Source organism: Aspergillus ibericus, assembly GCF_003184845.1.
Source record: "Aspergillus ibericus CBS 121593 unplaced genomic scaffold BO80scaffold_23, whole genome shotgun sequence".
NCBI lineage: Eukaryota > Fungi > Ascomycota > Eurotiomycetes > Eurotiales > Aspergillaceae > Aspergillus > Aspergillus ibericus.
The window spans coordinates 136,713-149,950 of record NW_020292121.1 but is presented as its reverse complement, the minus strand read 5'-3'; the positions used below and the strand labels follow the sequence as shown (position 1 = coordinate 149,950).

The 13,238-nt window shown below is 54.9% G+C and overlaps 5 protein-coding genes across 5 annotated transcripts; 1 reads left to right on the top strand and 4 right to left on the bottom strand.

Moving 5' to 3' along the window:
- Positions 1 to 9: 9 nt before the first annotated feature.
- cia1 (iron-sulfur cluster assembly protein CIA1) lies at positions 10 to 1,356 on the bottom strand (the record flags this gene model as incomplete). The annotated part of the gene is made up of 1 exon (XM_025722132.1): positions 10 to 1,356. The coding sequence occupies one exon, from the start codon at positions 1,354 to 1,356 to the stop codon at positions 10 to 12; it is 1,347 nt and encodes a 448-aa protein (XP_025574565.1).
- Positions 1,357 to 1,774: 418 nt separating this feature from the next.
- Positions 1,775 to 4,768, bottom strand: BO80DRAFT_445631 (IQ calmodulin-binding motif domain protein; the record flags this gene model as incomplete). Its single annotated transcript, XM_025721500.1, has 1 exon — positions 1,775 to 4,768. The coding sequence occupies one exon, from the start codon at positions 4,766 to 4,768 to the stop codon at positions 1,775 to 1,777; it is 2,994 nt and encodes a 997-aa protein (XP_025574564.1).
- A 983-nt stretch (positions 4,769 to 5,751) lies between these two features.
- On the bottom strand, positions 5,752 to 8,235 carry BO80DRAFT_102886 (RING finger and CHY zinc finger domain-containing protein). The gene is made up of 3 exons (XM_025713348.1): positions 6,842 to 8,235; positions 6,421 to 6,785; positions 5,752 to 6,372 (listed from the first exon to the last, which is right to left on the bottom strand). The coding sequence occupies exons 1-3, from the start codon at positions 8,090 to 8,092 to the stop codon at positions 5,769 to 5,771; spliced, it is 2,220 nt and encodes a 739-aa protein (XP_025574563.1). The 5' UTR covers positions 8,093 to 8,235; the 3' UTR covers positions 5,752 to 5,768.
- A 357-nt stretch (positions 8,236 to 8,592) lies between these two features.
- Positions 8,593 to 9,072, bottom strand: BO80DRAFT_357069 (DUF1763-domain-containing protein; the record flags this gene model as incomplete). The annotated part of the gene is made up of 2 exons (XM_025715822.1): positions 8,593 to 8,707; positions 8,765 to 9,072. The coding sequence occupies 2 exons, from the start codon at positions 9,070 to 9,072 to the stop codon at positions 8,593 to 8,595; spliced, it is 423 nt and encodes a 140-aa protein (XP_025574562.1).
- A 685-nt stretch (positions 9,073 to 9,757) lies between these two features.
- Positions 9,758 to 13,237, top strand: BO80DRAFT_102811 (DUF2293 domain-containing protein). Its single transcript, XM_025713347.1, has 6 exons — positions 9,758 to 10,030; positions 10,083 to 10,202; positions 10,261 to 10,554; positions 10,634 to 11,365; positions 11,458 to 12,821; positions 12,901 to 13,237. The coding sequence occupies exons 1-6, from the start codon at positions 9,896 to 9,898 to the stop codon at positions 13,025 to 13,027; spliced, it is 2,772 nt and encodes a 923-aa protein (XP_025574561.1). The 5' UTR covers positions 9,758 to 9,895; the 3' UTR covers positions 13,028 to 13,237.
- Position 13,238: the final 1 nt, after the last annotated feature.

Below are 13,238 nucleotides of genomic sequence, written 5' to 3'. Positions count from 1 at the left end.
TCGACAACATCACCGTTCGACCGTCCAAACCTTGACACTCCCATCATCGGCCGTGGTGATGAGCACCTCCTCTTCCTTACTCTCGTCCCGCCCGCGATCAGCGCGCTTCGCCCACGCCGCATGGTTGATTTCGTAGATGCCATGCGCCCCCGTCAACGCAGCGAGGATCACCCACTCTGTCCGCGCGACAGCCGGCGCCGACGACGGCGGTTCTGTATCCATCGGCTGCGGCGAGGCGACGTCCACCAACCGCTCCTCATAGAGCACGATACGACCATCGGCACCCACGGACGCCAGCAGCCCCGTCTTACTCCAAGCCACCGCATACACCGCGAGATCATGCACCGCCGGAAGCACCGCCTCCTCCTCCCACGTCTCATCCATCCCCGTCGGCCGAATGATACTCGGCATCGCCGTCCCCGCCACCGGAGCCTGTTCCTTAGGCTGTCGGCGCCAGACACGGACAGTCCGATCATCCGAGCATGACACCAGACGCGGTCCAGACAAGGCACGCTGTCCCGCCTCTCTCCAGGCCTCCTTCTCCGTCTCCTCCACCAACCCCGCCGGAACATTGTCAACCGCTTCCCAATCCACAAACCAGACCGTGCCCGCGTGGCCCCGCAAACACGCAACCTGGCCCCAATCATCCAGGTCCTCGCGCCAGATGCGAATCGTATCGTCGTAGCTCGCACTCGCCAAACACTCCTCGACAGGATGCCACGACACACACTTCACGTCCCCCTCGTGCTCCTGCATCACCGCCACCGTCTCAAAATTGTTGTCGCCGTCATCTAGATCCTCCCAGATCCAGATCGACTTGTCCCGAGAACACGTTGCCAGGAGCATCCCCGACGGTGACCATGCTACGGACTTCACCTCACTATCGTGTCCGTCCAAGAGGACTGCGAATCGCCATTCATCGTCGTCGTCTTCTGCTGCGTTGCTTGCGTCGCGGCGGAGAATATCCTGCTCGTCGGCTTCGGATTCAGCGCGGTCATGGTTATTGGTGGCCTGGTCTCGTTGACCCAGGCCCCACCCGTCGGTTGCCTGTCCGTAACTGTCCCATCGACGCCAGATGCCGGCTGTGGCATCGAAACTGCCCGTGGCGAGCACGCTTTCGCCCTGGGCGTGCGGCTTCCAGGCGGCGGTGCGAACGCTGCGCTTGTGACCGCCGACGATGGTCGAGAGGAGCCGGAAGTTGGTCAGCGAGTAGACGCGCACGGTCTTGTCGGAGCTGCAGGTTGCAACGATGGGGAGACGCGGGTGTGGCGCCGTCAACCAGGTGCGTTCGAGGGAGGGCGGGGTCAAATCCGACAGGAGCTGGAGGTGAGCGGAGGAGGTGACGGGGTCGGCCATGGCGATGGTGGGGGATGGATTTATTGATGGAGGGCCGTCTTGCTTCTCGTTTGCGGCCATGCCATGGAGAGGTGAAAGCGCAATGGCGGGGAGCTGGTCGAGGCGAGGGTTTCCCAGCTCTGGCCGAGATCGGGGATTAGTCACGCCCAGTCCGACTAACATCCTCCGGACGTGACTACGAAGGTCGATCTATATCTAGTGCTTCCTCATGCCACACGGCAGGAATGCGGCCTGCGAGACCAAAATAGATTCGCGCATCCACTCTATGTAACGAGATAGCAACATTACGCCCTCTCCGACCCTCCCATCCTGTTCCCCCTTCCTGCTATAGACAGAGACCCCTCCAATCAATAACCCATGGGAATAAGAAAACCAGAAGAAACGAAGAAACCCCAGCCAGCAACCAACTCAGCCGCGCTTATGTCCCCTGCCTTGGGGGGGCACCCTCGGCGAGGATTCGCTCGTAGACCCTGCCATGGCATAACCAGTCCACCTCACGCACCTTCTCCAACTCATCCGTCAATTGCCCGACCTCCATCACAAACTCGGGCATGCCGGCCCCTGCCAGACTTTGGCTAGCGGTGGTGGTGGCCCGCACCCTTTCGCTGGCGCTCGACGCACTCAGGCGCGAGAGAACATGAGCTCGCAGGCGGGACAGGATTAGTCGTGCCACAGGATCCGTAAAGCTGGCCGCACTAGCTGCGCTCCCACTCGAGCCTGCAGACCCGGCAGAGCCCGCGGACGAGGACGCGGACGAGGACGCAGCCGAGGTGCCCGGGTCCATTTGGATCTCGACGGTTGTCGGCGTTTCTCCCGCCGGGGAGGCGGCGGCGCAGGCCATGCCCACGGGCGCCAGCACCCGTCGAATGGTTGCCGCCAACTGGGCACTCGCGCTGGGAGGCATCGGGTGAGTGGATTCTAAGATCGACTGGACCCGATCGGGTTGGATCTCATTGAAGTTCAGGGACAGGAGCCGGTCCGCTTCGGCCTTCCACTGAGACCGCACATCGCGCTTGAGCAGATTCTTGGCAGTGAGGAGGATGGACGCCGTCGCCACAATTCGAAACGCCTGCGCATGCAACCGCCCTAGCCGCTCGCGATCCAGCTCAAGAGTTTCGGGAATCAAGTCGTCGGACACGGAGGCATTGCTCAGCACGAGATCCACGAGTCCTTGCGCGTAGACCTTTGCCATCGGCGGCTGCGGCTCGCCGTTGACATTCTCCGGGTCTCGCTTTCGCATTTCGTCTGCAAGAACCTTTCGGTATGTCCGCCAGAAACGCCGGCTCTTTCCCAGTCCCAGTGAACCGTCCTGGAGACCTTTCTCAAAGGTTCTCTGTTCGTAGCCAGGCGCCTCCTGGATGAGTTGCGGAGCCGCCACCTGAATCATGAAGTTTGTGTGGTCAAGGGACAGAAGATCGATGATTCCCATAAGTCTTGCTAGACGATCGATTGCATCCCCCGACGTATCCTCGACAAAAGCTTTGACCATAGGGTCTCTGTAAGGAGCGCAGAGCTTTGGGAGGATGGTATTCATAAACTCGAAGAACTTATCGTAGGAGAAGGCGCCAGCCTTGCACTCGTTCTCAATCAGCTTGGGGTCCAACACTTCGCTGATCAGCACATGGAGCGAATTGCCTGGCCGAAGCGAACGCAGTAACCGATCCTGTATCACCGTGGCCATGGCCACGGTCCAGTTCGTCCCCAGGCCGGCATCCACATCTCTGCGCATCATTTCGCACATATGCTGCATGATCCGCCTGCGCGGCTCCGTATATTGCTTTTCATCAACCTTGAACCCTTTGTCGATCAGGAGCTCATGTACCAGTGTGCGATTCTCCGGAAGGGCAGTGAGGATCCGGGTAAACCGTTCATGGGGAGATATCCGCTGCTTATCTAGTTCCTGTAGAACACCACTGTCCACGTTGGTGAATGTTTCACTGATGGGAGACGTCACGCTCTCAGTAAGAGCCTCGGTCGAGGAGGGCGCAGCTTCCGCTGACCGCGGGATGGCCTGCTTTCTGGAGGCAGTGCGCTTCTTCTCACGCTTGGCCTTCCTCAAAGCATCCCGCACCATCTGCATTGCCCGGTCAGAGCCCGCCAGACGCTTCAGCCTGGCGAGAAGTAGAATCTGGTTCTGTCTTATGCCCTGCCGATAATCTTCGGCCACACCACCAGCGCGGTCGTCCTTGACCGTCTGCCAAATCAGCTCCAACTCGATGAACTGAGCGAGCATTATTTCGATCAAGACGCTGGAGTCATGCGTTTTCCACGCATGAAACGCAGAAAAGAAAACATTATATGCCTCACACAATGCCTGGATCTCGGTTGAGATGAACAGAGGCGAGCAGCAACCGGACGAGAGCAATGGGGTAACTTGGTCGAACGCCACCAGGAGCTCCCGTGCTTTAGCGATGAGGTCCTGTTCCTGCTCTCCATTGCTGCTCAGAACCTCCGTAGGATGGGTGACAATTAGATAGCTGCTAAGGAACGTGCGCACGGCACCCCGGCCGCCCATGGTCCCACTCTCCATATCTTGAAGCCCACAGAACCGGAGGACACGGGATGTGGTGTCCAGTACCGCGTCCTCCGACAGCAGCGCACCGACGTCCTCGAAAGTCATGTCACGGATGCGGCTGGTCGTCAGGTCTAGGTCTAGGAATTGTCGCATAATTAGCTTGGAGTGGTATGTCCTCCACGCTCGTTGAATAGTTCTCGCTGCTGCATCCCGCGTGATGGGACTCGTGGAAACCCTTGACATCTTCTTCTCCTCGGTGGAATTTAGGCTACTTGTGCGGTGGCGCCGATGACTCTGTTGGTAGAGCATCCGCCTCTTTTCCACCTCAGCGAATTTCTCCGCGATCTCCAGGCGAAGCCGAGCGTGTTCAGCAGCCTTCCTTTCACGATTGTCTTCGGCCTTCTTCTTTGCCCGGCGAACTTCCTCCTCGCACTTGGCAGTAATCTCAGCCAATAGCCGTTCCCGAGCCTGCTGCGCAGCTAGCGCTCGCTCCTCTCTCTGAAGGTTTCGAGTCGCAGCTTTGGCCAGGGCAGCGCGCAGCCTCACCTTTTCTGCATGCAACGCGCGGTCGGCAAGCCGTGCCTTCCGGCTCTCAAGTATGGAAGTCCGCCGGAGATGCTGCGCTATATGATCAGTGGAAGTTGCGCCATGAGATGACGCGTTTGAGTGTTGCGACTGAAGCGAGGAAATCGAGCCTCGACGGGATGAGGCCGCCGAGGAGCGGCGGATCACACTTGGTTTCCGGGCAAAGCGAGCGGCGAGGTGGGCAGGGAGGCTCAGAGGGAGAGACGGTTCATCAGATGACATCTCCACGTCCGGTTCATTCAAAGGTTCGGCGGCGACGGGGGCACCGGTATCCGGGAGTTGGACCTCGATGTCTGAGTTACGACGGTTCATATTCAGCTGAAGGACGGCTATTGCTGTGTTGCCGCATCCGCCGCAAGGAGGCAGGGAGGAGCCTTATCGGAGGGCGGGGATTCCGTTGGTCGTACGGAGTATATAGCGCGATGATAAGGACTGGTAGGATCCGTGACAGACGAGGGGAAAGGAGAGTCTGGGGTTTGCTTGGAGAACACAAGAGTCGCCGTAACAGATGTGCAGAAGCACCCCAAAGGTCGGGGAAACGTTCGTAATCAGTGTGAGGATTGGAACATGCCCCGAGGAGATCCGTGCTTCGTTTCAGAGGAGAGATTAGTGAGCAGCAGCCACAGCAAGAGCGCACGGAGCGAAGGAATGACAAAGACGAAGGGAGTGGAAAGGGGGAGAAGAGCAGACGACTAAGCCTCCCCAAAACTAACTAACACCCGGATGGTAAGTAAGAGGCAGAGAAGGAGGAGGAGGAGCAGCAGCAGCCACCCATGGGTAGATCAGCGATCACGCATGCATTCCATCCCGCTCGGAATGGCGGCATCCTCTTGTCGTCATCGTCCGCTCCGTCCGAAGAAGGCAATCAAAGACGCCGCTTCCAGGTCGCTTAGCTAAGCCGGTCGGCATCCCTTGCTCGACTTATCTACCTACCCGATGGATAAGCACCACGATGAGATAGACTTGTGGATTATTGCGAACCATGACTCCTATCTATCTACTACGAGCATGTAGTAGTACCATTAGTTGGCCCGTCTTTACACAGGTAGGCCCGCCCATTCCCCTTTATCTCCGTTCGGGCGCTGTATGCAAGCGTGGGGGTTAAACAATGATATCAATAGAAACATCGGTCTCTCATGCTCAACACCAAACGCCCATGTACCCATGCCAAAATATCAATGCATCGTAGAAGGCAGCTTCAGTTGGACCTGCCAGCTTCTGCCATTGCACATTCATTATGGTGGTCGTCGCTCCCACCCCTCCCCGGTGACCCCATGAGGAACAGTTGTGTGAAAGTATATATAGAGGGACTTCATCGATGTCCGAATATGTTGATGCTCTCCGGCTCATCTTCCTCTTCATCTTCACTATCGACTTTTCCATCTTCCGATTCGCTATCACCCGACGATCCATCTTCGTCCGCCTCTTGAACATCCGCATCGGAGGCCCCATCAACGGATTCGGTTTCTTGTCCGAGGAACCCGTAGCTGTATTTGAACTTGGTACCCCATAGCCGAAGCTCACCACCGTCCTCATTCCCACTGTCTCGGAATGAAAGGCCGCCAAAGAAAGATGTCGACCCCGATCTCTCCGAGTCACGGCCCGGAGGGATGCCAAAATAGTTGCTGATCACCGGGGACACTGCACGACCACGGGCAAGGCTGTAGGACGAAAACTGACCACTTGGGTCGGCGGACAAAGGTGCGTTAGGCCGAGGGGCAACAGAGTCTGTCCCTGGGACAGTACTCGTATCAATGCGCAGCGAGGCCAGCGTTGATAACCCAGGATCATCCGCTCCGTGGGAGGAAGATCTAGCCCGTGAGGGTTGTATATCCGCACCCTCACCATCCGTTTCGGGGATATCCTGAGAATTCTCGTGCAGAAGCTGTTTCTGAGCGGTATTGTATGATTCGCACCTAGGCCTTGGTTAGCATGCCGCTTGGACAGGAGCATCGTGAACTCACATATCGCATCGTAGACCCAGCCAGTGGTACTTGACAATAGATTTGGCGCAACAGTCATTGCAATAAATGAGAGCCCTGGTCCCTCTGAATTCGGCTGGCATAGGCTGACTTTGAATGGTGCGATCCAGGTTCCGAAATGTAGATTCCATGTTTGTAATGGTTTTGCTACATATTGGACAACGGTACGAGGTCTTCGCATACTCAGACAGACATCTCTGATGAATGCTGTGCCCGCACCGCATAAAAACCACGGTCTCTGGAGATGTGAACATGTAGTCTCCGCAGATTGGACAGTCACATTGAGTGGAGCGTTCGATGCATCGATGCGTGTTCTCTATAGAGATTGGGAGACAGACACTGCATGTCTAGACGTATATCAGCGCCCAGTTCTCACCATACCCCCTGCAAAACCGCTGCTTACCTTGCAGTGGAAGAAATCTTTCCCTAGGCCCTGCCCTATGCGGCAGATACCGCAGTCATTGCAATGGTATATGCTCTTGTTTGCGTCATTATCCCAAAGTTTGCAGGTATGGCAATAGTACTGTGCCGCCCTTTCACCGCACTGTCCACAGAACTGCGCCGCGGGCTGCGCACACCCACACAACATGCACAGCATATTCTCTGTTTTCGGCCGATCGAGGTGATGATCCTCGACTTCATCGTGGCAGAATCGGCACGTATACCATTTCTTGCACGCAAAGCATTGCAACTTCACGTTCCTCTTATAGTGCTGGCATCCCAAGAAGACTTCCTCGCATTCTTCAGTGTCTATATCTTCCACCTCACCGAGAGGTGACTCGGGCTCTCTCCGGGGTGCATAAGTTGGCACTAAATCCTCAGGCGCTAAATTGTAGGTGAGAGGCTGCGGGGCATCCGAAGCTGTGGAGGCTGGAGAGTGAGACGATTGACCAGAGGAGCGGAGAGACCAGCCGCTGGGACTATCCGCTCGTTTTGGACTGCGAGGGCTAGGAAGTGATGGACTACTTGGGATTGACTGGTCACCCAGGTTCTTTTGAGAAGCGTGATAGTTTTCCGTCATCAACGCGTGAATCATGCGTGCCTGGTCTGCGTTGCTGGATCCCAGGTCTCTGATGGCATGGATCTTCTTCCTCAGAGCGCCCATCCCGTCATCTTCTGGCAGGGAAAATGCAAACCCGCCCTCGTCTACCGAGACCTGATCGTTCAGACGTTGTTCGGCACGCTGGATGTCTACGCTCGGTGGGGTTTCTCGCGCGGGAAAAGCGACAGGGGCGAATCGTATCAAGGATGCCGAGGGACTTCTGGGTGTGTTAGATGAGCCTGACAGATGCAATGACGATTCGCCTGCTGGAATTTCGGGCCAGGCCGTGGAAAGGTTGTGTTCTGCCTCATGATGTCGGTTGGTCGAGTCGATCGGCAACAACGTCGGCGAGATCGCGCGACCATGGTCGGACCCCGCATATCCACCATGCGACGGAGATTCAGCATGCTTCTCTTGTCGTGGGTCAGGCATTATGGTCTCGTTGTATGCGGCCTTGCAATTGCCATCTGCTGGCGGGACATGGTCTCGTGTGCTAGCGGGTGATTCTGGTCGGTTGTCGGAAGGCGATAGGGAGATACTAGCCTGCTGCGAGAGGCGACGGGCTTGCCGAATGACGGGTTCAAGAAACAGAGAAGTAATGAGCCCACTCATGGAGGGCCGATGGCAGCATTTGATGCGGAGGAAGCGCTCCGGAAGTCAAAGGGATCGAATGGAATAAAGGAGACTTAGTTTGAAGTCGGCAGGATTACAGAATGAGTTACTTTGCTGGAACAAGCCTGGAGGCCTGACAAGGGCTCTCCGGAACAGGCACCTCAAACATGTGACACTGGCCCGATGCGGATGCTGATTCGCTAGCCGCGGTTCAGATCTACCACAACTCTGGTAGACTGGTGGCAACCATGCTAGCTGAAACGGTGCCCATCTCCCAGTCATCCCACGGCCGCAGTTCTAATTTAAAACAAGATCTAATCATGAAATTCGTACTCCGTATAGACCTCGTAGCCCCTGCCTTGGAAGTTGAAGCTGAAGCATGCCCGTGATTCTACTTTAGGAGGGATCGACCCCTTTATCAGAGTCGGGGTCAAACCAGGATCGACAAGCGCATAGTCCCCATACTCGGGATGTAGACAACCGGGACATGGATTGCATGGCTACCTCAAACAGATGTCTAGACTATCATTGAGGAGGGCCAAGGTCAGGTTAAACTGCCGGGTCGCATCCTGCGTCAAGGTAGGATCCCTCTGATCGACCCCTAACCCTCTCAGGCTATGTGGAAATCAGTCCTGGGCAGTCTCGAGTCTCTTTCGGGGGCTGGTAACCTACATGCGATGGTCTTTCCTCACTTGCGGCTGCTCCCAGTATTTCATCATCAACAGATTTCTTAAAATCTTATGTTCCATACCTGCAACGTCGGCAGCTCGCTGGAGAAACTGGAGAGTATTGGCTATGCGCCGTGGATTCAGCTCTTCCGGCGAAGATGAACGAAAGGTGGTCCGTAGACTATTCCGAAGAACATGCCGCGCAGGGCTGGAATAATTGACGGCCTTCAAGCCCTGACGATACAAGTGACGATAGGCATGAACCACAGCCATTTGGTCCACGGCGGTCTTCAGAGGCTGAGTAGGATTCATCTTGTTTGAAAGGGACCAAAAAGAAAAAGAGACAGAAATATTCAAGGGGGCCGTGAAACCACTAATACACAGTACAGGATCTGTTCTTGTCTCGTGCCTTGGACTGTGTGTTCAGCAAGGGACTGGAAGTGCCCACATCACTGGGCGATCCAAGACTGAACAATGATACACAAAGTGGTTGATATTGAGCAGATGTCTGTCGCAACTCCCAGAGCCAAAACTAATGAATGAATGAATGAATGAATGGTGCCGGCAGCGCTAGCCCGATCAGGCAGGCACCTTCGGCGCCCGCGCGTTAGGCCGCAAGTGGTTTAAGTTTGGTGGCCCTCCGGCTCTCTCTTTCCTCCTCCCACCTCTCTACCCCCCAGCCCCAGCCAGCCTTCTGGATGTTCGTTGTATACCACGGCTGCTGCTGTTCCTGCTGCTCTGCACTCTACACTCCAAATTGCCGGAGGTCTGCGCCAACCAGCTAACGTTCCCGGCTTCATCAAGCCCCTTATCCCTCTATCAGGGCTAGTGCGTCTTGGTAGCCAGAGAGGAGGCTAGACCGACTTGAACAACCATCGTTGTGTTCTATTTTCGGGTTCATCTTGACTCCCCGGGAGCTGTGATCCATGCTTAGGGCTTTTCATTGTGTAGACATGGCTTACTAACCGGATTTACCTGAAAAGAGCAGCTTCCTATTGACTCGTTCTGCCTGTTCATTCGCTCGAGGGATGATCGAGGCTGGACGGCCTTTTCCGTGCAGCGCGTATCTGAACCGCCACTGGTAAAATGAAGGCTTGTCTTCTGTAGCTACTTGGGACGGTCCTACTTCGTTAGCATGGCTCGAGTATCTCGGAGACCGGCCTCGGTCCTTGCCAGGCGAGCTCCCAGCAGGGTCCTCAAGAGGAACGCTCGAAAACATAGAGTGATTCTGGAATCTGTTACGCAAGAAAAGAAAAAACTTCGAAGTGTTGTATGTTATTGTGTCGCCGGTTTGTCATGGGCACTCTTGACCAAGGAGACAGATCTCGTTTGAAGCAAAAGCCCCCCCTGGTTACACTTTCATCACTGCAGGCAACCCCCAGCTTACGACTGCATGTAAGGAAATGTGCCGAAAAGATGGTCTGAAGGTGTTCGCTGTGACGGTAGGCCGACAGCCGTATCCATCTTTGGTCCTCGATCTCCTCTAATAGCTGCTCATAGACAACACCGCATATGCACACTCACAATCTTTCTCAACATGTACATCGAATTGGCTATCATTTCCCAAGCGCTACTGTCTCTGCAGTGTGCATGAATTTGGGTCTCTATCTCACTGCAGCAGGGAAAGCGGTGCCATTTCAGAGTGTTGGCGGTGCGAACAACAACCGCAAACGAGCTAACTCAGAAGTATCCCAGACCACCATCAACACAGAAGCGAGGGATGTCTTGAAAGACCTTTTCCCTAATATACCAGATAATGATCTGAATCAAATTATCAAAACTGCATTTCAAAAGGTATGTCCGAAACGAGAGACATGGGTAAAATGGAGTGAAGCGAAACAAGTCGAGTGACAGATGCTGAGACCAATCCAAGGGCCAGCGCAAAGTAGGAACGGCAGTCGAGCTACCCCTAGCTCGTCGGGCTCAGTTAGCGGTTGTGGCACATATCCGACATATTTACACTGACTACGATCGTCTCCTAAAGGCGACATCCTTCCACGAGGCTAGAACCCTGGTTGAAGAGCCAACCCTAGCTAAGGTAGTGGAATGGCGAGGAGATGATGAAAACGGAAAGACAGTTCTGGAGGACGTTTTCCGGGAGGTCATTGTCATATCCGATGACGAAGATAGCGATACGGAGGGAGAGGCGCCTCCTTCTGTCGATCGAGATCACAGTGTGATGGTTGTTTCCAGTAATCCTCGGGCTGACGAGCTTCAAACAAAGCCGCTCAATTATGCAAACCCTGCCCTTCGTGACACCCAGCTAGACATATCGGATGATGAAGCGCCACCCGGATTTCGCTTCATTCCAGAGGCACCCAGAAGACACAGGATTGATCGCCGTGGTTTCAGCAGATATCAAGCCTGGGACCGCGCTATCAATCGATATAGAAACATAACAAATGAAACTGACCAGCGCAGATTGCATGATGTTTCTGATGTTCGGAGGCCAATTGTTGCTCGACAGCCATTACTAGAACATGTCGGGTTTGACCTAGAGCCTGCCAACCGGCCACATGTTTCGCTTGCACCTCTTGCTACATCAAATGCAAGACCGTTTAGTACTGGCACCAGCAGAACTGTTATGGACCCGGTAATGGAACGTGTAAGTCTCTAGTAGCCTACCTCCCGTGCTCATCACCGCCGTGTTCTTATACTCTATGTCAAGAAAATGGCATCAGGCTAACTTTCCACAAGCCGTATGAGTTGCACCGCGTGGCTGAATTGCCTGTCCAAAGGAGAGAGGTTGCCCCTCTATCAGGTGCGATTCCCTTGGAGCGAGTGCCAGCTGTTCAACAACAGAAGCGTACATACCAGCGCGAGGGCTCTCCAAACGCCCCTGTATTTGTGAGTGGCCCTAGAGATATTCATGAGATGACCGGGGACCCAACTGTACTTCAAAGACCACCGGGCCCGTCCCACCACAGGACCAATGTACAGCCCCAGGATCATGCATTGCCCTCTATTGAGACCCCTTTACCCGTGGAAATCCGGCGTCCCAACAGTGGCCAGTTAGACCATCTTGCCAAAAGAATGTCGGGAGGCTTCTCAATTCGATCAGTAACACCCCACCGCCTAGCCCGCCAGGATGATCTGGAAGGTTCAGATCGAGATCAAGCTTCTAAGCGAAGGCGTATGGCTTACTACGAGTCTGATCGATCTGAACACACTCATTCTAAGGTTGCCTCCGCCAGTGCAGCTCTTCCCTACACCGGCAGCAGGTACCAGGAAGCCTCTGGATATACACCCCTAGGACACTCTTCAACCCAGGACGAACCTCATTTCCGTAAGAGATATGCCGCCCCGGTTGGATCCTTTCCTATTGCCGAAAGTCAGCCAGAAAGAGCGCAATACCCCTCTGCGTTTGCCACCAATATGGATCACAGAACCGGGATAGCCGTTCACCCAAGGCCATTGGAAGAACTTCACGGCCATGCATCTCATCTTGTCCCCTCTGAGATTCTTATTCATCACAGGTCTCCAGGCCAATCTCATGTTGTGCCGAACATGAGATATGGCATCTCCGAGGATAATGCTTCTGATAGGCTTGTTCCTGTGTGGTCCTCCGAGTTGAGAGAGCGGCGTGTTTACCATAAAGTACCCGGATTTAACACTAGCAGTTCGAGACCGTCTGAAGCGGTAGAGCCACCAGGACCTACTTGGGGTGGCAGAGATTATGAGCACGCCTTTGTTTCGCAGGAATCGTCTCAAAGAAGACACTATGCCGAAGACTTCGTTCGTGCTGTTGATTTGAGGGATCCCGTCCCACTAAAGTATCCAGCGCGGCGTCGTCTTCAAACGGCAACTCATCCTGTCGGAACCCATCCGCAACCAGTTGGGGTTCCTGTGCAGACCGAACCATATCTGCGTAGCTTGCCCGGTAGCATGGAATCCCAGTCCCTTGGCCGTGTTTGTCTGGATTCCCGGGCGGGACCCGCTATCCAGGATTATGCCATGGCAGATGATCAAGGCCCGAGAAATTACATTGACAGGGTACCTAATCCGCCTTTTGCAGCCCGCTACTACGACAGGGGATGTGAAGGCGCGTTGGACTCTTCACGGTATGGCTCTCGCAACCGGGATGAGCAAGCTGTCCCCCTCAATTTCTGCTCTGGTCACTAACGGATCCGCAAGGGATAGACAAGCCTACGAGCATCCACACGATGGCTCGCGGACGGAACAACAGCGTTATTCTACCTATGTAAGACGAGCTGAGCGAGCTCCGTATACGATCCCCGAGGGTCGGACGGTTGTTATCGTGGATTGAAGACACGTATTGGGCTCCTTGATGTATTTCTTGTAAATGTCCGCATATGCGTTGCTGTACATAAGTCAAGCGGATGTGATACCCGACCACGTGTCAACAATGAATTTGGCAAGCAAGATGCTTGCTTCCTACGCACTCGTTCTGCTCTACTTGATCCAAGCATACTTACGAGTAAGCACAGCCCCGAGTTAGTTGGGCCCACGATGGTACT

Excerpts from the sequence above, each read along its gene's own strand:
- BO80DRAFT_102886 (XM_025713348.1), bottom strand. The coding sequence starts at position 8,092 with ATGAGTGGGCTCATTACTTCTCTGTTTCTTGAACCCGTCATTCGGCAA. Across the intron at positions 6,786-6,841 it reads AAGATTTCTTCCACTGCAAG|ACATGCAGTGTCTGTCTCCC; the intron begins GTAAGCAGCGGT and ends ATATACGTCTAG. Across the intron at positions 6,373-6,420 it reads CTGGGTCTACGATGCGATAT|GTGCGAATCATACAATACCG; the intron begins GTGAGTTCACGA and ends ACCAAGGCCTAG.
- BO80DRAFT_102811 (XM_025713347.1), top strand. The coding sequence starts at position 9,896 with ATGGCTCGAGTATCTCGGAGACCGGCCTCGGTCCTTGCCAGGCGAGCT. Across the intron at positions 10,031-10,082 it reads AGAAAAAACTTCGAAGTGTT|ATCTCGTTTGAAGCAAAAGC; the intron begins GTATGTTATTGT and ends CCAAGGAGACAG. Across the intron at positions 11,366-11,457 it reads TGGACCCGGTAATGGAACGT|CCGTATGAGTTGCACCGCGT; the intron begins GTAAGTCTCTAG and ends ACTTTCCACAAG.